General features: G+C 36.7%; 1 protein-coding gene across 4 annotated transcripts in view; it reads right to left on the bottom strand.

Annotated features, from left to right (window-relative positions):
• Positions 1 to 22969, bottom strand: part of IBTK (inhibitor of Bruton tyrosine kinase) — a 94189-nt gene that overhangs the window by 59772 nt on the left and 11448 nt on the right. For all 4 annotated transcript variants that reach the window (XM_055534881.1, XM_055534880.1, XM_055534882.1 and 1 more), the window contains exons 2-10: positions 20872 to 21562; positions 15891 to 15987; positions 12574 to 12698; positions 8371 to 8481; positions 6604 to 6774; positions 4635 to 4752; positions 4365 to 4545; positions 2257 to 2380; positions 30 to 207 (exon numbers count right to left, since the gene is read on the bottom strand). In XM_055534881.1, coding sequence (XP_055390856.1) covers positions 30 to 207; positions 2257 to 2380; positions 4365 to 4545; positions 4635 to 4752; positions 6604 to 6774; positions 8371 to 8481; positions 12574 to 12698; positions 15891 to 15987; positions 20872 to 21378 — 1612 coding nt within the window. In that variant the 5' untranslated portion in view covers positions 21379 to 21562. The remainder of the gene's footprint in view (positions 1 to 29; positions 208 to 2256; positions 2381 to 4364; positions 4546 to 4634; positions 4753 to 6603; positions 6775 to 8370; positions 8482 to 12573; positions 12699 to 15890; positions 15988 to 20871; positions 21563 to 22969) is intronic.

Genomic DNA, 22969 nt, shown 5'->3' on the forward strand with positions numbered 1-22969 from the left:
TTGCATGCCATTTACATATATGAACTAACCTTTCTTTTCAGAACTCTTTCTTTTTTCTTCAAACCATTTCCCTCTAAATCCCTCTCCATCTCGTGTGACAAAAAGAATTTCATTTCTACTTAAAGCAATATCAGAAATGAAGACTTGGCGTGGATAAGCCCATCGACACTGCTTCATAGAACTGTTGACAGATCTCCAGCAAAATACCTAAGATAAAACCAAATTACAGTGGAATAGAAAGCAATATAGCATCTGAACAACCAAAAAATGAAATCAACAGATCTTATCTCAAAAACTAAGAGCTCTCAGTATGTTCCAATGTTCATTTTTCCATAGTATAAGATATACATATAAAAGCCATGATGGTGTATCTTTCAGAAAATACATCAAGCAAACATGAAGCATTAAAAATGCTTCAAAGACACTTCTCTTAAGAAGTAATGTTCAGTGTTACTCATGTGGAGCAAACATATGCTACAATGTTTAGCATACAATATGCTAAAGAAAACCAAATTCTTAATGCTAAAACTTGAATGTCAGACTTAAGAGTAATATTTACAAGAAGAATGAAAACCACCCTACAAAAATCCAAACTTTACTCTCAAGGGGAACAAAAAAAGATGTCTACATAACTCAAGTAAAACAAAATCTCAGAGACAGAACAATCATCACAGAATTCAGCAGCTTCCACATGGTTCTGTCAGCCTTAGTGCTCCCGAGAAATGGCCAAGGGGCTGCTGCTCGAGGACTGAAAATGACAAGAGACCAGGTGCCGGGCTTTCCAATCCAGCTCTATCTAGAGCAGCAAACCTTTTTTTCATCTACATCATAGACAGGCATTCCAAGCACGATTTCATTTGAAAAATTAATACTACTGATCTTGAAAAGCTCAATCTCCTCATAATTAAGAATCTTAAAGCACAGAATGGTATCTGCCAAGGTCACTCAAGTTATGTACACAAAATATAGACTGTACTGATCAGCTGATACTATCAGAGCTTGTCCTGTCATTTATAAAGTTATTAATTTTACAGGAAGTAAGTATCCACATGTATAAACAAGCTAGATCTCTATTACTGTACATGAACTATATCCCAAAGTCAAATGTTTTTAATATTCAACTTTTTAAATGTAATTCTATGCCTCTGCTTCCTTCTTTTACTACAAATTAGATCTCTAATTCTTAAAGATAGTTCCCTCAAATAAAATGATCAATCACAGATTTATTCCTATAATGTACCAGTAGGTGGAGTTTTATGATTAATTCTTCAGTTTCTAAAATGTCAATTTTTATAGCAATTTATAAAACCTCAATACACTTATTGTATGTTTTTATTTTATAAACAAAAAGCAGACAGCAATCGGTTTTTCCAGTCACAGTGTAAAACTTATTCAGTGTTTCTAATGTATAATGCTATGCTAAGTGACTTCAGTTGTGTCCGACTCTGTGCGACCCCATAGACAGCAGCCCACCAGGCTCCCCCGTCCCTGGGATTCTCCAGGCAAGAACACTGGAGTGGGTTGCCATTTCCTTCTCCAATGCATGAAAGTGAAAAGTGAAAGTGAAGTCGCTCAGTCGTGTCCAACCCTCAGGGACCCCATGGACTGCAGCCCACCAAGGCTCCTCAGTCCATGGGATTTTCCAGGCAAGAGTACTGGAGTGGGGTGCCATTAGTTCCCTGACCAGGGATCAAACCTATGCTCCCAGCACTGGGACTGTTGAGTCTTAACCACTTGACTGCCAGGGAAGTCCCACAGATTCTTTATATAGCGATCCAGAAATACATATATTTTCTATATGACAGTTATAATCTCTGTATATATAATATTTTGTGTACATTTAAGATCAAATTTGAGAGAAAATTTCTGATTATGTATTTTTAATACTGCCAGCTTAGTTTTTTACCTTTTTAAAAGAGTAGTTATATACCTCACATCTATATAATTCAATATTATTTTTGAATACTTAGTGTATATATCAAATAACTCATCAAATCCCTTACTTCTATTTTACACACAATAAATGAAATTTTAAACTACAGTTTAACAAGGCAGTACTATGCAACCTGACATGTCATACTTTCTTTGAAATACCAATTACTATTTCAAACCAATTAGTATTGGACATCAAAAACAAGTAGGGAAACAAGTCAGCAGGAATCCACTATCATAGCAACACAGTTTTACATTATCAGGTCCTCTACAGCTGTCAACGGAGAACAAGATTACTAAGCTTTTGCATAAATATATACTCACCCTTCCAGCTCCATCCATTGCAAGAATGCAAATTTTCTGACCCCCATTTTCTTTCAAATGTTCAGGATCAACTTTGTATTCCATATGCCCCCCAGATACAAGAACCTTTTTCAAGTTCAGTTGTCTGAGTGAAAAAAAAAAAATTCTAGATGAATATGTTTGCTATACTATACAAGCTCAATTTTAAATAAATTACTATTCAAACAATAATTTAGGGTGATTGCTGTGAAAGATAAAGTAAGGTGATTTGACCTTTGGTATCCTTAGTCCCTCCTTTTATGAGTTTCCCCTACACAATGACCATTTCTTTCTATGGCAAGTTTTTACCTACTCAGATATACACGCTATATATCTAAAACCCCATGTGCTAACATACACATTCTGCCCAGATTAAATAACTGGTAAGACGAAAAAACTCCTATATATTATCTGCATTCTTAACAGAAAAAATTTAAACCTCAAAACAAAACAGAAATCCTTATTTCAAATATGGACAACTTTAAATAGATACAGCTACTATAAAAATAATTAGTATTGCTAATTTAATAACCCATCCACTAGTCAATTCATTACACATTTCATCATATACACATGTGATGCCTATGGCACTGTGTGAAACCTGCCTGCTACTATTCCAGTGACTGTCCTCTCTTTCAGGTATTTTTAAATGTTTAAAAATATTTTATTTTAACATTTTAACTTATAATATATTTTTATATTTTATTTTAAAAAATAAAATAAAAAAATTTTAATGTTTTTCTTTTCAAAATTACTACTCTGTAACAAAAGAATTTTCTTAGGCAAAACTTGGATGTAACATATTTATGTAACTTAATGTTGTGAGGTTAAGTTTTATAAATGCAAAGCAAAAACAAATTCTTACATCCCATAAATCATCTCATGCTCAGAAAGAAACCTATATAACTCAGTTCTAAGAAACAAGTTTGATCACATTTTCATATTTTTATAACTGAAATATGACCTTACAATTGGTAACTTTCCAACTGTTACACACAGAAGATAAGTTGTGTATATTGACGGTTGACATCTTCTGTTCATAATGGTATCTGTTCATGAAGTTACCGTCTCACTGACATTAGCAAAAGCACATTCTGTTGCATTTCAGTTCAAATCCCTGATTACTTTAAAAGTTGGATGGCTAACTCTCTAGAATTCCTACACATGCCTACTCCCACTAACTGAGCTACTGTATCTGTTCAAAGATCTATTTCTCTACTTGTATTTATTACTACACTTATAATGAAATATGTAAAACCAACAAAATAGTAGTCTGAGAAGAACACTTTCTATAAAAGCATAATACTTTAAAATGATGCAACAAATATGACAGGCAAAAAATTACTGTCAAATCAGATATAGATTAAGCAACTATATTAAATACTGAAAATGTATGAAAAATATAGGATTCTGCCCTTAACTTACTTCATAATTGTTTTTTAAGCACTTGCTCCTTAAGTCGTTCAAAATGAAGAGATAACATATTACAAATATGGTTTATGCACAAAAGACAGAACTCCAGCTGACTCATCTATACTTAAACCTTAAGTTTTATAATTCCCTGCTTTAACTGACTTTTTGATTAGACAGCCAACTACTTGTTTACCACATGCTACTATAATATGTTATCAGATAAAAACTGGCTATACAAAAATATAAAAATACACCAATTAGGTATAAATACTTGGACTGAGTAGAGGGTACAGAGTATGACTAACAATGTTTTTAAATAAATGTGTAATATATAAAGGCTATACATGAACCAAAGATGATTGCGTCACAAACCAAGAATTATGATTAATCTATTTCTGTGCACCTAAAGCATAAAAAAGGGAAACTTATAGGTCATATTTAACCATATGTTATCTTAATTCAGAAATACTCTTTACAACCCTACAAAGAACTTTTACATATATTTACTGAACATTTGCCAAAAGATTAAGATTATCATCTTAGGCAAAAACTCTTGACTTTCCCACCATTCAGTGTTCCCATTTGACACATCAGAGAATAACATAAAGCTGAAACTCAGATATTTGCTGGAAGAACTGAATTATTAAGGTACGTTTCTTTCACAGAAATATACGTACTTAGAAGCCAGCTTCTTGCACTGATAGTCTGCAAGTAAGTAAATATCTCCCTTTGTGGTAACACAGACAGTAGCCCCATCACTAGCAGCAACCAAAGACAAAGTGATGTCCTTATGATGAAGGGCAGAGACTTGACGAGGAGCAGTTACACACTTTTCTCCATTGGGATCTAGTAAATAACCTAAAAAATTACATAAGCAAACAAATCACAAAATATCCGTTTTAAGAACACAATTTATTTTTCAGATATTGTTATCCTGGATTTCTTACCCAGCTGTCCACCATTTAGTCCCATAGTGTAAACAGCCTCTCTAGTCCACAGCACGGTATGAAACCTGCCAGCTGCTATTCCAATGATTGTCCTTCCTTTCAGATACTTTGCCTGCATCTATTCAAAGACAAGTAAGGCTTCAGTTTATTATGTATCTATAAACTAATGGAATTTTGCAAAAGATCTAGCAGACCAGGGTAGCAAATACAGGGCATACTTGCTGCCAGTAACCCCTTCATGTACTAAAGGCAGTCATCACCAATAGATCTCAGCACTAATACTGACCCCAACTCCTCTTAGAACATAAGACATTTTGATGCAGCCACCTTAAATCAGCAGTTTTAACATATAAAAAACTTTATACAAACCATTAAACTTTTATTAACATGCAATATACACAACAGGCATCCTGGTTCTTATTAGAAAACATGGTACTTTTATATTTGACATATCCTGAGTCTCTTAACAGTAACACTGCTAACATTTTGAACCAGATGGTTGTTGTGGGGGACTGTGTCACAGGAGGTTTGGCAGCATCCCTGGCCTCTGTCCACTAGATGTCAGTACCACTAACCCCAGCCCTACCCCCCAGTTGTAACAACTAAAACTGTCTCTAGACATTGCCAAATGGCTCTGGGGCACAAATCTGCCCTCACTTAAGAACACTGGATATGTCCGTAACAACCCGGAGCTCCAAGACAGCCACACAAACAGAATGAAAATGTGAGTAAAAGCTACCATTCCTAAAGAAGTCTAAAAAATGATTAAATATCTACACATTCCACAGTTGGTTGAGGAAAATGGATCTTCTAAGAAGTACCACAGATCGGAAACTACCTCTAATTATCTTGGAGTAATTACTATTGATTCACTAGCCATCCAGAATGTAAAAGCATTGGATTTTAAAGCTTTATTAATAAAAAATGAATATCTAATAATCATTTTAAATCCATAGAATTAAACCAATGAAGAATTTTAATACCAGAATGCAAAATTTTATGAGTTGAAAACACACGTTATAGATGATTCTGCTGCTGCTGCTGCTGCCAAGTTGCTTAAGTCGTGTCCGACTCTGTGAGACCCCATAGACAGCAGCCACTAGGCTCCTCTGTCCCTGAGATTCTCCAGGCAAGAATAGTAGAGTGGGTTCCCAATCCCTTCTCCAATGCATGCATGCATGCTAAGTCCTTTCAGTCGTGTCGGACTCTGTGCGATGCTATGGACAGCAGCCCACCAGGCTCCTCTGTCCACGGGATTCTCCAGGCAAGAATACTGGAGTGGGCTGCCATTTCCTTCTCCAATAGATGATTCTAGTAATACATTAATTTAAAGCACCAGCCCTGAGGTCCTGTGTACTAGGTCCCTGAAGTTGAGGAAAGGCCACCTTCTGCTGGTAGTTGTACAACAGAAAAAGGGATAATAGAAAACAGAACAGTGGCTTTCAGGCTTATGTTCCCTCAAATAGACTTGCCAGGTGTGACTTCTGCGCAGAGACAGATTGACCATGAAGCCAATAAGCTTAAGCTTCTGGGGACCTCACGTGCATGGCCCATTTTTTACTTATAAAAAATTCGTGGTTTTTTTTTTTAAGGAGGGCCTCAAAATTAAGCTTCAAACCCCAAATATCTGGATCCCCCTCTGCAAAATATCTGGATCCTCCTCTGCAAAATATCTGGATCCTCCTCTGCAAAATATCTGGATCCCCCTCTGCTTGTGACCACTTGTAAGTTGAATCAAAGGCAGTTTGCTGCCTAATATCCCAAGTGCTTTCTTTCTTTCTCACTCCAAACAAATTTTAATTTGTACTATGCTCAATTTCTCCTGTGAAAAATAAAATATATACCATTGAAGAAACATATACCATTGACTATAGGTAAAATAAGTTGCTCTTATCAACACCTTCTATCTTTTTGTCCATATAGGTTTTATGGCAATGGTCACATTATTGTTTAAAAAAGAGAAGTTTACCTGTCTGGGTACATTACAACTGGAAGGCGGAGGAATGAGTCCTAATTGATGAAAAATATTTAGACCAAATGTATAAACACATCCATCTTCAGTTAATACAACAGTATGATCCTTAGCAGCTGCTACTTGAGAACAATTATGACCACTCAGTCCTTCCACAAGCCTAGGGACCTACAAAATAAAATTAACTTTGAAATATTACATTAACCATTTATATAAAATATACAAATAGAATCCGAGGATATTACATCCCAAATGACATGACTGCTATATGGCTGAAGGAGGGGGATGAATTTAACAGGACACGGGCATTGCTTTATAAATAAAATACAAAATCCCAGTAAGACATTTTAATAAAACAATTGGATTCGATAAATGATTTTGAGCCCTTATCATATATCATACACCAAGTGCAAATTTGTTTGGTCTGAACAAAGGCTGTTCTTTAACCACAGTATTCACTGGTGGAGTGAAGCAATAAATGAAAATACAGGAATCAACACAGCCCTTCAACGAAGACCAAACAATATTATATTCCTTTAAAGTCATCTGTTCTGGGTTCAAATCTTAATCCAGCCATTTACCAGGTGCTGCTGCTACTGCTAAGTCACTTCAGTCATGTCTGACTCTGTGCGACCCCATAGACGGAAGCCCAGCAAGCTCTCCCGTCCCTGGGATTCTCCAGGCAAGAACACTGGAGTGGCTTGCCATTTCCTTCTCCAATGCATGAAAGTGAAAAGTGAAAGTGAAGTCGCTCAGTCGTGTCCGACTCTTAGCGACCCCATGGACTGCAGCCTACCAGGCTCCTCTGTCCATGGGATTTTCCAGGCAAGAAAGAGTACTGGAGTGGGGTGCCATTGCCTTCTCTGCATTTACCAGCTATTTGATATCAAAAAAATCTCTTAACTTCTCTCATTTTCTTCATCTGAATGCAAAATAATAGTATTTTGGATGATAATAAGATCAATATAAGGAGTAAATGAATTGGTAAGCGCAAAACAACCATCTCTGGCTCAGAGTAAACAACTAATAAATGAGTACTATTATTACTATTGTCATTATGTATAAAATGAGGATAATAAGGCTATAACTTCACAAGGCTGTTTAAGGCTTAAATCAAGGTAACAATACTAAATGGAAAGCATAAACAATGCCTAGCACATAATATACCCTAATAATAGAAGCAATTATCATAGCTCTCTCTCCTTTTTAAAGACCTCTTAATCAATGAATATGCCACCAGTCCCCTCAAAAAAAAAAAAAAAATTACTTAAAAATAAACTAGTAAGGTATTTTCCTGAATGTAATGATTATTAGGTTTTCCCAATTAGCACTAAGTTTCAGTAGCTGACTAAATTTTGTGATTATATAATGAAAATATTGGCTCAATTTTTAGACCACCAAATACCTTAATGAGAAGTTAAAAATGAATAAATCCTGGACTACAACAGGAAAAATGTTTTACAATTAAACTCCTTTTAAAATTTCAACTATGGAAATATTTTAAAGCTTATTTATATACTATATCTCCTGACTCAATACTTCCTATAAGAAAAAAATTTTTGATGCTTTAGAATTTTACATATTTAAATCTTTATTTTAAATACAATATACCAGGAAAGTAACTGATCTTTTAAAATCAATTATCAGTTGGTATACTATTTTCTCCTTTCAGTTAGTTAAAAAAAAAAAATTTAGTTAAGTGAAGTTTCCAATCTATCAAATTTTACCAAAGTTACCTAAACTGTATAGTGACATTTCAATTACCAAGCATGTCTGTTCATCTCCATGGCCTAATCGTCCTCCAGGACCATGACCACAGGTGTAAACCTGCCCTTTCTGAGACAGAAACACTGAGTGAAATTTACAAAGCACCACCTACAGGAAAACAAGAGAATATTATTAAATGTCTCTGTATAAAATATCCTTTATTTTATAAAAAGAAATAACAGAATATTACTAATTGTTTAAGCTAGATAATGGGTACATTAGAATTCATTATACTATTCTCTCTACTCCATACATGTTTAAAATTTTCTGAAATAAAAATTTAAAATATATACTGGTCTATATTAAAACTATGTCTAAAAACACTGACAGATGGGAAAAAAAATAAATTTAGAAGGAATTAAGCACGTGTAACCAAGAGACTAAACAAAGGAAAATACAAAAAGTAACCAATTGTTTTCCAATTTCATAAAATCCCACACAACAAGAAGTGAACAGAATTAAATATGAAGTATAAAGATTACCAAATATTGATATACTACTAAAGAAAATAGTAGAAATGCTTTAAGAATATTTTTTCAATATCACCTATACGGAGGGAGTGGTGGGTAAACGGTATGTCCTTTTCATATCTCTGAAATGTTTAATATATCTTTAATATCATTACAAGGCTTTAAATAATTTATACTGATTTTCAAGCTTTTTTCAAGGCATCATCAGTACACTCATTTTACCTAAATACTATTTAAAAATCCTTTTATCTTAAAAAAATTTGCATTTGTGTTTCTTATGCTGTCCATAAATATTTCTAACTTAGGACATTAAAAAAGGATTAAGAAATTTAAAAAATCCTAGAATTGTTTATAAGAATATTATAAGCTGAACTGCAAGTACTATTTACACATATCCTTAACCACTTGGCAAGTTCTGTAAATACTTTTTTATAGAACTTGTTTTTTACAGAAGAAAGTTTATCAAAGACTCTGGGTCTTTGATTAAAGCAAAAAAGTCATTTATTTAGCTGTACCACAAACATCTAGAAAGTCTAAAAATAAAATAAAAAATTGTATTCAAATTTGTAATACAAAGTTAAAATCTGTAAAGGAAATATTATTTTATGAAAATTGTATTCAAATTTGTAATACAAAGTTAAAATCTGTAAAGGGAATATTATTTTATGAAACTAGAATACATTTTGTTCAATCCTATATTCAACATTAGAGTGCCTCTATAATTTCCAACTTCAGCTTCCTTGGTGGCTCAGTGGCAAAGAATCTGCCTGCCAATGCAGGGTTCAATCCCTGGGTAAGAAAGTGCCCCTGGAGAAGGAAATGGCAACCCACTCCAATATTCTTGTATGGCAAATCCCATGGATAGAGAGGAACCTGGCGGGCTACGGTCGACAGGGTCTCAAAAGAGTCACACACAGCTTAACAACTAACAACAACATCAAACAACCAACGCCAGAGTATAAGACCTTCAACTTTAAAACCTTTGAATTTTTTAAAGAGGCAACTGATCATGGATTTTCATCTTAATTATCAGGAATATATTATGCTAATAACAATAATCTCTGTCCCACGGCAGTCAATTCATCTGGTACAACAGAATCAGCTATTTTTCAGTGAGTAATGGAGCTCTCTACATAACCAGGCACTCAGTAAATACTGCCAAACACTTGTTTCCTTTTTTCTTACTAATTTACACTACTTTCCTCTCAAACCTATCCATAGTGTTTGTGTTTCAACCCTTATTTTGTGGTTAAAACAAAAAAATCCTTACGTCCTTAATTTCTTCACAAAATACTTAAGTGTCCTTGTCTTAACTGAAATATAGCTTTGTCTTCATGTACACTGTTTCATCCTTAACCCTACCAAGTGAAATATGCTCAATTCTTCTATATTCTTCTATGTATTTTAGAATCAGAAGGTACAGTCAACCAGCCCATTTCCTGATACCTCCATGACTCCTTCACATTTGTGTAAAAATCTCTGCTCCTGAAAAATCTTACCTCACCAAATCTGATTGTATCTTGTACCAAGTCAGAAAAGGAAAACAGGAGCCTTTCTAAGTGCCTCAACTCTGATTAATCATTCATGGCTGCTGACAGGTGAATTCTGAGGACTTGTCCCAATTTACTTTAAAACAGAGAGGTGGGGAAGAAGAGAGTGGGACTGAAGGAGGAGGGGAGAGGAAGTGTGCACTGTGATTGATCAGCTGCTGCTGCTAAGTCACTTCAGTCGTGTCCGACTCTGTGTGACCCCATAGACGGCAGCCCACCAGGCTCCCCCGTCCCTGGGATTCTCCAGGCAAGAACACTGGAGTGGGTTGCCATTTCCTTCTCCAATACATGAAAGTGAAAAGTGAAAGTGAAGTCGCTCAGTCGTATCTGACTCTTAGCGACCCCATGGACTGCAGCCTACCAGGCTCCTCCGTCCATAGGATCTTCCAGGCAAGAGTACTGGAGTGCAGTGCCAGATCAGCAGTGTCTACCAAAAGCTTTCAAGTAGGTGAGAAAGAACAGCCAGCCCTGCTCCAACTGTTTCCCTCACATTCTCTAGAGACTCTGACCCCAGGCTTAAGACTCTGATCTGTCCCAAGTCCTTTCAGCATCCTCAATTCCTTCCAAGTCTTTGTATTAATAGATGGCTAGCCAGAATCAGGACACCTGATCTGAAGAATTGAGCATATTCCACTCAGTAGGGTTAAAGGATGAAACAGTATATACAAAGACACAGCTCATTTCAGTTAAGACAAGGACACTGAGTACTTTGTGAGGAAATTAAGGATGTAAAGGATTTTTTTTTTAACCACAAAATAAGGGTTGAAATACAAACACTATGGATAGGTTTGAGAGGAAGGAAGGCAGTATTTGGCACTATTTACTGAGTTCCTGTTATGTAGACAGCCCCATTACCCCTGATGCCTCCATTGCTCCTTCACATTTGCGTAAAAATCTCTGCTCCTGAAAAACCTCCCCTCACCCATTCTGACTGTATCTTGTACCAAGTCAGAAAAGGAAAACAGGTGCCTTTCTAAGCTTTCAGGACACCACTCTACTCTACTTCTTTCGTCACTCTTTATTCTCATGTGGGCTCCTATTCTTGCCCTCTCAAATTTTAATATTCTCTTGGGTTTAACTCTATTACATTTTTTAAATTGCTAATCGTGATACATTAGTGACTTCTGGTGTGAAAAACAGTGTCCTGCTGCTGCTAAGTCACTTCAGTCATGTCCAACTCTGTGCAACCCCATAGACGGCAGCCCACCAGGCTCCCCTGTCCCTGGGACCCTAAATATGGTGGCTATATAATTTATCATCCAAATAATTGGGGGAATAAAAGGGGATGACAGTTATGATTACATCAGGGGAAAAAATGAAGAAAAGGACTCAGCAGACATATTCTGAGGTGCAATTTTCGGATTTAGAAAATGAGATTTATAGCTTTAAAAATTATTAAGTAGAGGTTGTTTAGTGGCAAAATTAACACTTTAGTTAAACTTAAAAACTTTGAAGACTATCCAGAGTGCAACGGAAATGAAGCTCAAGAGGAAGAAACATTGAGGCTAGATATGCATTATACACACAGAGACACACACACAAGGAGTATTATAGAAAAAGATGAGTGGGTCAATAGTTCCAAAATCCACTGAAGAGGGAGATAGCCAGGATTATGACATAAAGACAAAGGCAAAACCTTAACAATTATCAATTAAAATTTTACAGTTACTTATATTTAACAACTCAGGTTCACTTACCTAAAACTAATAACAAATTGAGTTTCAACAACAAATTCACTTGAGAACAATTTGAAGAACTTTAAATGGAAAAAAAAGCTAGAAAATCCAACAGAAGTTCTACCTTTAAAAAACTATCTGTATGCTGCTGCTGCTGCTAAGTCGCCTCAGTCGTGTCCAACTCTGTGCAACCCCATAGACGGCAGCCCACCAGGCTCCTCCGTCCCTGGGATTCTCCAGGCAAGAACACTGGAGTGGGGTGTCATTTCCTTCTCCAACTATCTGTATAACACCTTCTAACTTCTAATGCCCCTTATACAAACGTAAATGTGTTAGTCATTCAGTCGTGTCTGACTCTTTGTGACCCCATGGACTGTAGCCCACCAGGCACCTCTGTCCATGGAATTCTCCAGGCAAGAATACTGCACAAACATCTCATAGTTTTATGATACTTTACACAGTCTAACTATGATTAACAAAATCTTAAAAGAATTAGTAAAATACCTGCTTGATATAAATCCCACTCCTGGAGAACAGATCCACCAACTCTGGATGATGTTTGCTATTCTGGCTTCCATGACCCAGGGTGAAATTTGTATTATCTCCCCAAGTGTAGACATCTGTAGGATCTAAAATGAAAATGAGTTTTTATATTCTATCACATTTTAAACAAGTATCAGTGTTGTTTAATTACATACTGAACAAATCAATTTACTTCAAATATGACTCTTTACCAAAACCAAACTACCGTATTTAGAAAGATACTACCAAAATTTTCTTTTAAATTATCCATCTATTAATTTATTATAACACTCTAGAAACAGAAATCAGAAGATCCAAATCAGCACAGGCCTGTCTCAACGAAGGCAATTTAACATGTTGAACCCTTGTTTCTTTAGCAGCTAAGGTTTAACTGCCAAATGAGTAAAATACCACCTGCCATATTCACTTAGCTCTCAGAAAAATATTACAGATAACTATTTAAATGTAGAATATCATTAAAACATTTCATATATATAGGTTCTAAATGAAGCACATGGTATTAGTTTCTATTATTACCTAAGGATTATTTTCCAATACTTTGATCTTGATAGATGCAAAATCATACTAGGGATTAGGGCAACAAAAATGAAAATGGGATAAAAATCATAGCCAATTATGATATAAATCTTCATTTTTATTTTGGAACACTTATCAAGTTCTTGAATAGAATAATAACTGTAACTTGCAATATAGTGTCCAAGACAGAAATAAAATGAAGAACATGTCCTTACCTAGATTGCTCATTAGTTAAAATGCAAATTAACTAGTGCCCCCATTTACATCTCTTCTTCTTTTCGATCAATTTACATTCACAAAGCTCACAGGGCACAAAAATTGAAAAGATAAGTGCCGTTACAAGAACGAACATGTGGATAGAAGAATCACTTCCTTTCCCTTCGACCTTAAATGCTGTCCTTTCTCAATGCACATCAATCACTTTACAGTAGCTACAATTCTAGCTGCCTTTATTTGTTGTTCAATCACAATCATGACTGACTTCTTTGTGACCCCATGGACTGCAGCACACCAGGCTTCCCTGTCCTTCTCTAGCTCCTGAAGCTTGCTCAAACTCATGTCCATCAAGTCGGTGACGCCATCCAACCATCTCATCCTCTGTCGTTCCCTTCTCCTCACGCCTTCAATCTTTCCCAGCAGCAAAGTCTTTTCTAATGAGTCAGTCAGCTCCTTGCATCAGAAAGCCAAAAGTTCTGGAACTTCAGTTTCAGCATCAGTCCTTCCAATGAATATTCAGGACTGATTTCCTTTAGGATGGACTGGTTGGATCTCCTAGCAGTCCAAGGGACTCTCAAGGGTCTTCTCCAACACCACAGTTCAAAAGCATCAATTCTTTGGCACTCAGCTTTCTTTATAGTCCAACTCTCACATCCATACATGACTATTGGAAAAACCACAGCACTGACTGTACAGACCTTTGCTGGCAAAGTAATGTCTCTGCTTTTTAATACACCGTCTAGGTTGGTTATAGCTTTTCTTCCAAGGAGCAAGCGTCTTTTCATTTCATGGCTGCAGTCACCATCTGCAGTGATTTTGGAGCCTGAGAAAATAGTCTGTCACTGTTTCCATTGTTTCCCCATTTTTTTGCCATGAAGTGACGGGACCGGATGTCATGATCTTAGCTTTGTGAATGTTGAGTTTTAAGCCAACGTTTTCACTCTCCTCTTTCACTTTCATCAAGAGGCTCTTTAGTTCTTCTTCACTTTCTGCCCTAAGGGTGATGTCATCTGCGTATCTGAGGTCATTGTTATTTCCCTCTGCAATCTTGATTCCAACTTGTGCTTCATCCAGCCTGGTATTTCACATGATGTACTCTGCACAGAAGTTAAATAAGCAAGGTGACACTATACAGCCTTGATGTGCTCCTTTCCCAATTTGGAACCAGTTCATTGTTCCATGTCCAGCTTTTACTGTTGCTTCTTGACCTGCATACAGGTTTCTCAGGAGGCAGGCAACATGGTCTGGTATTCCGATCTCTTTCAGAATTTTCCAGTTTGTTGTTATTCACATAGTCAAAAGCTTTAGCGTAGTCAATGAAGCAGAAGTAGATGTTCTTCTGGAATTGTCTTTTCTATGATTCAATGGATGCTGGCAATTTGATCTCTGGTTCCTCTGCCTTTTCTAAATTTAGCTTGAACATCTGGAAGTTCACATACTGTTGAAGTCTAACTTGGAGAATTCTGAGCATTACTTTGCTAGCATGTTAGATGAGTGCAATTGTGCGGTAGTTTGCACATTCTTTGGCATTGCCTTTCTTTGGGACTGCAATGAAAACTGACCTTTTCCAGTCCTGTGGCCACTGCTGAGTTTTCCAAATTTGCTTCAGGGCAGCAGTTTAACAGCATCACCTTTTAAAATTTGAAGTAGCTCAGCTGGAATTCCATCACCTCCACTAGGCTTTGTTTGTAGTGATGCTTCCTAAGGCCCACTTGACTCTGCATTCCAAGATGTCTAGCTCTAGGTGAGTGATCATACCATCATGATTATCTGGATCATGAAGATCTTTTTGTATAGTTCATCTGTGTATTCTTGCCACCTCTTCTTAATATCTTCTGCTTCTGTTAAGTCCATACCATTTCTGTCCTTTATTGTGCCCATCTTTGCATGAAATGTTCCCTTAGTATCTCTAATTTTCTTGAAGAGATTTCTAGTCTTTCCCATTATATTGTTTTCCTCTATTTCTTTGCATTGATCGCTGAGGAAGGCTTTCCTATCTCTCCTTGCTATCCTTTGTAACTCTGCATTCAGATGGGTATATCTTTCCTTTTTTCCTTTGACTTTCGCTTCTCTTCTTTTCTCAGCTTTTTGTAAGGCCTCCTCAGACAACCATTTTGCCTTTTTGCATTTCTTTTTCTTGGGGATGGTTTTGATCACCACCTCTTGTACAATGTTACAAACCTCCGTCCACAGTTTTTCAGGCACTCTGTCTGTCAGATCTAATTCCTTGAATCTATTTGTCACTTCCACTATGTAATTATAAGGGGTTTGACTTAGGTGATACCTGAATGACCTAGTGGTTTTCCCTACTTTCTTCAAGGCTGTGTTTTTACTCTTATACACATAAATGTAGATTGAAATTAAAAAGTATAAAATAAACCTAAGTGTTATGAAAGAAAATCAAAGTTATCAACCTATATATATTAAAGTAAAAGTCTTTGCAGATATCCACACAAAAATTTTCTCAGGTATTTTTATAACAATAAAATTTCTTTAAAATTTTCAAAACTTTACTTTAATGGAATATATTTATGGAATTTTCTTACCAGTATTTTTGAATACTACATGAGTTGGTCTATCCTTCATTACAAGATCCAAAGCTGACAAGCCTTCTTTATCTTGAATATACAGATTAACACCATGCTAAAAAAGGAAAAAATGTGCATATAGATATAGACATACATGCATATATTTTTAACTATTTATCTATAATCAGTAACATTTATATTTATCAAGTTAGATGATCAAACTATAAAGAACATTAAAAATAAACACCTAATAACAATTATCTCCTATGCTCATAAACATTTATTTCTCACACAGAAGAAAACTAAGACAAATCAAATATCCAATTCTTGGTAGAATAAAGAAGAACCATAAAATGTAAAGAAGCAACATTTAAAACCAAAATGAAACAAAAATCTAAATGAAGTAGATATGAAAGTTTTCCATGGTAACGCAGGTCAGTTCACCTAGAGGGCCCTAACTCTGAGAGTGTGTGTGTATGTACATACACATTTTTTTTTTTGGTATTTAAAGAACCAAATTCCACATCCAGATAAGGGGTGTAAAGATTTCTACAGGACGGCAAACAATAGTTTTTACTTTTTGTATGTTTTTCACACTTACTGTATATAATGTGATCACCTATGCTCCATCTTTTTGACTTAAATTCTGTTATATCTACTATTGACATGAAGACAATCATATTTTTTATTTCTATTTGTGTGATTTATATCTTTCCACTTAAAATTTTCTACGTGCAATTTCAGAGCATTGTCTCATCACTTACAGTTAGACTGTGTCTTAAGTCACTGCTGAGGGCACAGGTTCAATCCCTGGTTGGGGAACTAAGATCCCATAAGATGTGTGGTGTGGCCATAAATAAATGTGAGAGTGTGCGTTTGTGTGTTTTAAGGATGAATTTAATCTATAGTTTTATATCTCCAGAATTTAAACATGAAATAGAACATTTTCCATCCCATTTATTTAAGGCAGTTAGTATACCCTATCCTTAGTACATACTTACTGTCTTTTAAAATATAATGGGAGGAGAGGAGAAAGTGCAATGTTCAATTCATATTACTATTACATTACAGCTTTTTAAATGCAAAATGTACTCCTTTTCAAAAATAACAGTATTTGTTGACAGTTTAATACGGCATTCAACAATTATTTTTTAATCTAAGTTTCTTTTTGTTAAGACTTATTGCTTATTTTGGGCTGTGCTAGGTCTTCGCTGCTGTGCTCAGGCTTCCTCTAGTTGCAGGGAGCAGGGGCTACTCTCTGTCGTGGTGCACGTGCTTCTCACTGTGGCGGCTTCTCCTGTTGCCCAGCAGGTACTCTAGGTGCATGGCCTTCAGCAGTTGCGGCTCGCAGGCTCAGTAGTAGTGGTGCATGACTTAGTCGCTCCGTGGCACATGGGATATTCTCAGAGCAGGGATCATACCCATGACCTCTGCACTGGAGGGTGGATTCTTAATCACTCAACACAGGGAAGCCCTCAACAACTATTTTGACTGATGTGAGTAATCCCTGCCTATCCACACACACTGGAGTTATAGGTTGAGATGGAACCATGAAATTTTTAAACTTTAACCATAATACGTTGCAACACTGTTTTGGGTTACTTAACAAAGGGACTCTCCTCTTATCTTGTAACAATGAATTTTAATAAACTAGAATCAATTCTTTACCATGGAGCCACCAGGGAAACCCAGTCCATGGCATTGCAAAAGAGATGGACATGATTTAGCAAGTAAACAGCAATACCAATTCTAACTTCATTGTGTTCCAGACAGTAATGACAACTGATTTCACAAAGATTGTCAATGAACAAAAACTACTCAAGATAGTGAGCTAACAAATAAAACAAAATTCAGAAGTGATCTTTTAATAAGATCTTAATAAATTTAAAAATGTACGTTGCCTATTTTCTAAGTTAGATAAAATAAATCCACATAGAAAGACCTGATTTTGACCTTTATAAGAGTAAAAAGGGCTGATTCCAGGGCAGTGTTCCAAGTTACGAATTTGACAAATAGGATCCCAGAAACTTAGATCCCTGCAGATTTTACTTTACCAGTTTTATAAATTCATCCTAAACTTTACTGGACCCTATTTGCATCTTCTTAAGTAGCGCCAACTGCATAAAGGACTAGGAACTTTTTTTTGCCTTTGGAGTTCCCTAGATATGGTGGTCTCTGATACTTTTTAATATGCTCACTTTAAACTCTAAAGGTAAAGGACCAGTGTGTAGTCTATCTCATTTATTTAAAGATCAACTCTTTACATATCCCCCAAAGAGGAGATAAATTCACCAGCTTACTAAATAGCATCTAAGCATAATGAAAAAAAAACAAGCAAAAAAGGATTCTTTTTTTTTCATTACAATATATCTAGCACTGAGATCACTGCCTAATACACATCAGGCACTAAAGAAAAATTTCTGTTCCAAATACTTTACAAATAGGTTATCATTTAGTCCACACACGCTTATGATTCAGCTAGTTCTTCCATAAGAAGTTTCTGCTGAGGGTTTTCATCTTTGGCAACTGGGAACTGACAGCATGGGTGTATATTTATTGTACAAGTTTAGCACTTAATTTTAAAATTTCATACTATAAAGTTTTTATCAAATGTAATTCATTTAAAATGTGTTTTTCTGTATAGTCTCTTCCTGCTCATCCATAACACCTTAAATGCTAGAGTTGCCAGCAGAAGCGAAATTGACAACAAACAACTCTATCGTTGCAGCCCTTCCAATTAAAGAAGAGTTAAAAGGGGAAAGGAAAGAAGTCTGGACCAAACAAATGCAGATGGATTACAGCAACATGGGAGTACTCAGTGGAAGAAAGACGTTTCTGTGGGATATTTTATCAGTGGGAAGCATCCATGTTGGATGTCTATCACTGATCAGAAGGACACTTGATGAAAATCAGACAGTCAAGCCAAGAGCAAGGTGGCCCAAGGCACAATGTCCTGGCCTCTCCTGGCCAAGGCAGCAAGGATGACTGAGGATTTCTAAAGGTAAATGAAAGCCAAAGGGAAGGAAGGTCCAAAATTCATACCACAACCTATTTCAAACTGAAGACCCAAATCCTCACACCTGAATGGCAAACCCTAGCACAGCAGAAACCCGAAGGCCATTCTCAGGCTTGAAAGGGTCAGTGGTCACCCAGTTTCCAGCAGAAACTACAGGGAGAGGCCAAAGCAGAACTGACAGATGCTATAACTCTTACTAACCTAACTCTTCCTATAAAAGAGGTTATAATAAGGGAACTAAACTGATACACAAAGGTTTTAGATATAATAGGAATTAATAATACTATTAATACTTAAGAAAAGTTTTTCTTCACTGAAACTCACTGGGGGGAAAAAAGTGAGGATGGTACTATCATTATCCTTTTTTTTATAGTTGAAACTGAGGTTCAAGATTCAGTAACTCATCCAAGATGACTTGGTAAGTGGTAGACCTAGATAGTTTAGCTCCAAAAAGGACATTTTGCTATTAATATATACTGAAAATCATTTTGATCAGTAAATGTTACTACCTAAAAACCACTATGCAAACAATTGTTTTGAAGTCAAAAATAGAATATAAGCTCCCTAATGTCTTACAATGTGACCACAAGTTCCTTGAGGACAGGAACTTTGTTCTGCTTTGTTCTTCTCTGGTCCTCCACAAACACGACTGAATGCCGGTACAAAACCAAACTGTGCAATTTAAAACTCATGATTTCTGACAGTTTTTAACTTGCATTTACTAATGAAATGATACCAGGGTATATCTCAAAACATTATTTGTCTAACCAGTACAACAAGCCTAGATTTAATCTACTTCGTGGGAAATTTAAAATAAACTGATTCTGGGAAATCCCAAGGACAGAGGAGCCTGGCGGGCTACAGTCCATGGAATTGCAGAGTCAGACACTACTAAGCGACTAACACCTTTTGGGCTCCCCAGGTGGTGCTAGTGGTAAAGAACCTACCTGCCAATGCAGGAGATGCCAGAGACATGGGTTCAGTCCCTGGATTGGGAAGATTCCCTGGAGGAGGAAATGGCAACCCACTCCAGTATTCTTGCCTGGAGAATCCCAAGGACAAAGGAGCCTGGTATGCTATAGCCCACAGGGTTGCAAAGAGTCGGACATGACTGAAGCGCCCTAGCACGCATGCAAAACTGATTCTGATTATTAATTTTTTAAACAACTATAAAAACTTTGCCTTTTCATACTGTTTACGGACAGCAAGGAGGTCAAACCAGTCAATCCTAAAGGAAATCAACCCTGAATATCCAATGGAAGACCTGATGCTAAAGTCCCAATGTTTTGGCTACCTGATGCGAAGAGCCAACTCACTGGAAAAGACCCTGTGGCTGGGAAAGATTGAGGGCAGGAGGAGGAGGAGGAGGCTGCAGCGCACAAGATGGTTAGACAGCATCATTGACTCAATGGACATGAATGTGAGCAAACTCCGGGAGATACTGAAGGACAGGGAAGCCTGGTGTGCTGCAGTCCACGGGGTCACAAAGAGTTGGACACAACTCAGTGACTGAACAAAAACAACAGGAAAAACTTAATCCCTAGCCAAACAAGAGATGAACACACTATCCAAATCAGAGTCCTTATATGATTTCAGTAACTAGTGTCTTTTTAAAGTAGCTAATAATATAATTATAGAAAAGGAAACCATACTTTTTAAAAATACTGATATATAGTACTGTGTAAATGACAAAATATCTGGGATTTACTTTAAAATAACATGGGGTGGAGAAAGTCAGTGGAGACATATTAAATACATAACACAAAATTAGCCAATAGTTTACATTATAAACTTTAGTATATGTTTAGAATTTCACATCGTAAAAAGTTTAAATTAAAAGGATATATGAGATTTGAATTCTAAAAATGGTTACAATAAAAGATATCAAGTTCTTATCAATTGATAAGAACGCCAATCTCTTCGTGGAGATTAAGAAAAACACATGCCAGACCGAAAAGTTTTAAAAAAACAAATGACACTTACCTTCAGTAGAGACCAAACACAATCAATATGCCCATAAAAAATGCTTCTATGCAAAGCTGTCCATCCTGACTCCTTGTCTTTCACCAAGGGATCCACTCCTTTCTCAATAAGCCAATCTAACACTCCTTTTTTCCCACAGGAGGCAACAAGGTGGAGGGCATTCCGACCAAAGGCATCCCTGATGGTTGCAGCATTGTGACAATGACTGGAGAGAAAGGCCTTAATCTGGTTTTCACTCCCCTTCGTTACCACAGAAAGGACATCCAAAGCATGCGTCAGGGAGCGACACTTTGATGTGCAGTCAGGGATGGAGGAATTCATCCTATTTGTTTTTATGCAGCTTCCTTCTTCAGAATAGTCAGATAATTTTAAAAAATGAAAAAGCCAGGCCACAAAGCTGCTATTCAGAAAGACTGATAGAGAATAAATGGCCTGCTTAGGGTTATAATTTAAATCCTCCTGGCAACAGTATAAAACTATATAGATTTGTACAATGTATTTTGGCATTTAAATCAAAAAATTATAAATAGCTCTATAAAGTTTATATCAAATACAAGTTCTTTCTTTAAAAAAGAAAACTTTCCACAGTTTATAAATTATTCCTGAAGTCAAGCACCAAGGGGGAGTGAGGAGGGGAACTCCCCCTCCACACTGTCTGATCCTTTTAAATATCCATAATTGCAAGGGTGACCTGTAAGAGAAGGAGAAACAAAGTAAGAAATACAGAATCTCTCTCACTCTTCTCAAGTATTTTACAACTATCCCCCTATTTAAGTGCCTCTGATTCCTACTTTCAAGAGCAAGCAAGCAAATCAAAGACAGGCTTTGACTTTAGTTGCTCCTCCTCCCCTGTGATACTCTCCGTATGGAATTTGTGGCAAAGTTAAGAGGTTCACCGACAAAAGCTCGGCCTCCTCTCCCAGTTTTGATGAGGGAGGTGAGTTCTGCTTGACTATAAGCCTGTCTGAAAAGTGGCTCCAACCACCCCCACCAAGAAAGTTGAGGAGGAAAGGGAAGTGGATCCAGCTGGCAGCCCCCTTCCAGCTTGTTTGCCTGGATTCTACATCACCATACAGATGACTGGAAGGGTCTCTCACATCCGAGGTATGTCTAAGCTCTTTGACTTCACTCAAACTTTACTTCAGGATCCAGGCATTATGGGTAGGTATGTATATGGGGAGTGATTAAGTTAATTCATTTAATGAGGCCCTGTGTGTATCACAAACCCAAGCCTAGGTCAGCCCACAGTTAGAGATACACCCATCCAGGAAACCTAACACCAATCAATCCTCCAACTCTGCTTTGGTGCACTCACCTCCCTGTACAAAATAGGACCTGCACGCCTTAGTAGGAAACCCCCACCTCCTAATCAAGCACACCCTCCTTCAGAGTTGTCTCTTCCAACATTCTGCAAAATTCTCTCTCTCTTGCCCAAAATCCCCTGGAAGCCTGCCTCACTGCTAGTGAGAACTGAACTCCCCGCAATCCATGGGTCATTTTCCCTTGAATAAAAAACAGCAAAGTTGTTACCAATTTTTTAAAATTTTGTCATCTGACAGGAGAGAGAGAGTGTGTGAGTGAGAGAGATGAGGGAAGGGAAGAAAGGACAGAAAGGAAGAGAGAGGTATTACTTTGTGCTATTCCTGCATTTTAGGAGATTTCAAGCCCTGAAACTGCAGTCACCTGTCCCTACTTCATATGTAACTTTCAAAGAAATGAATTTTGAGGTCACCTTGATATTGTTTTTTAAGTGGCCACCACTTTGCATTATCTGCTCTGTTATGGTTGCCAAAAAAAAAAAAAAAAATTAACCAGGTTTAAAAAACAAAAACTTTTCACTAATAGAAGAAATTTTCCCATACTGAGATATGGAGAGGTCATTCTTGCTTATCATGATTTGGCTTTAAATTTATGCTAACTAAAAACAACCTGTCTTATGGCCTGTCAAACACATTGTACATCTGCTTTTACCATTAAAGAAGAGTGTGGATCACCATCCAGTAACACAAAGCTTGAGTCGCAACCCACTGCAGTAACCCACTGACAATACGTCCTGAGGAAAATTTAGGATGGGAAAAACAGGATGAAGCATCTACAC

This window comes from Bubalus kerabau, chromosome 9 (assembly GCF_029407905.1).
Source record: "Bubalus kerabau isolate K-KA32 ecotype Philippines breed swamp buffalo chromosome 9, PCC_UOA_SB_1v2, whole genome shotgun sequence".
Classification (NCBI taxonomy): domain Eukaryota; kingdom Metazoa; phylum Chordata; class Mammalia; order Artiodactyla; family Bovidae; genus Bubalus; species Bubalus kerabau.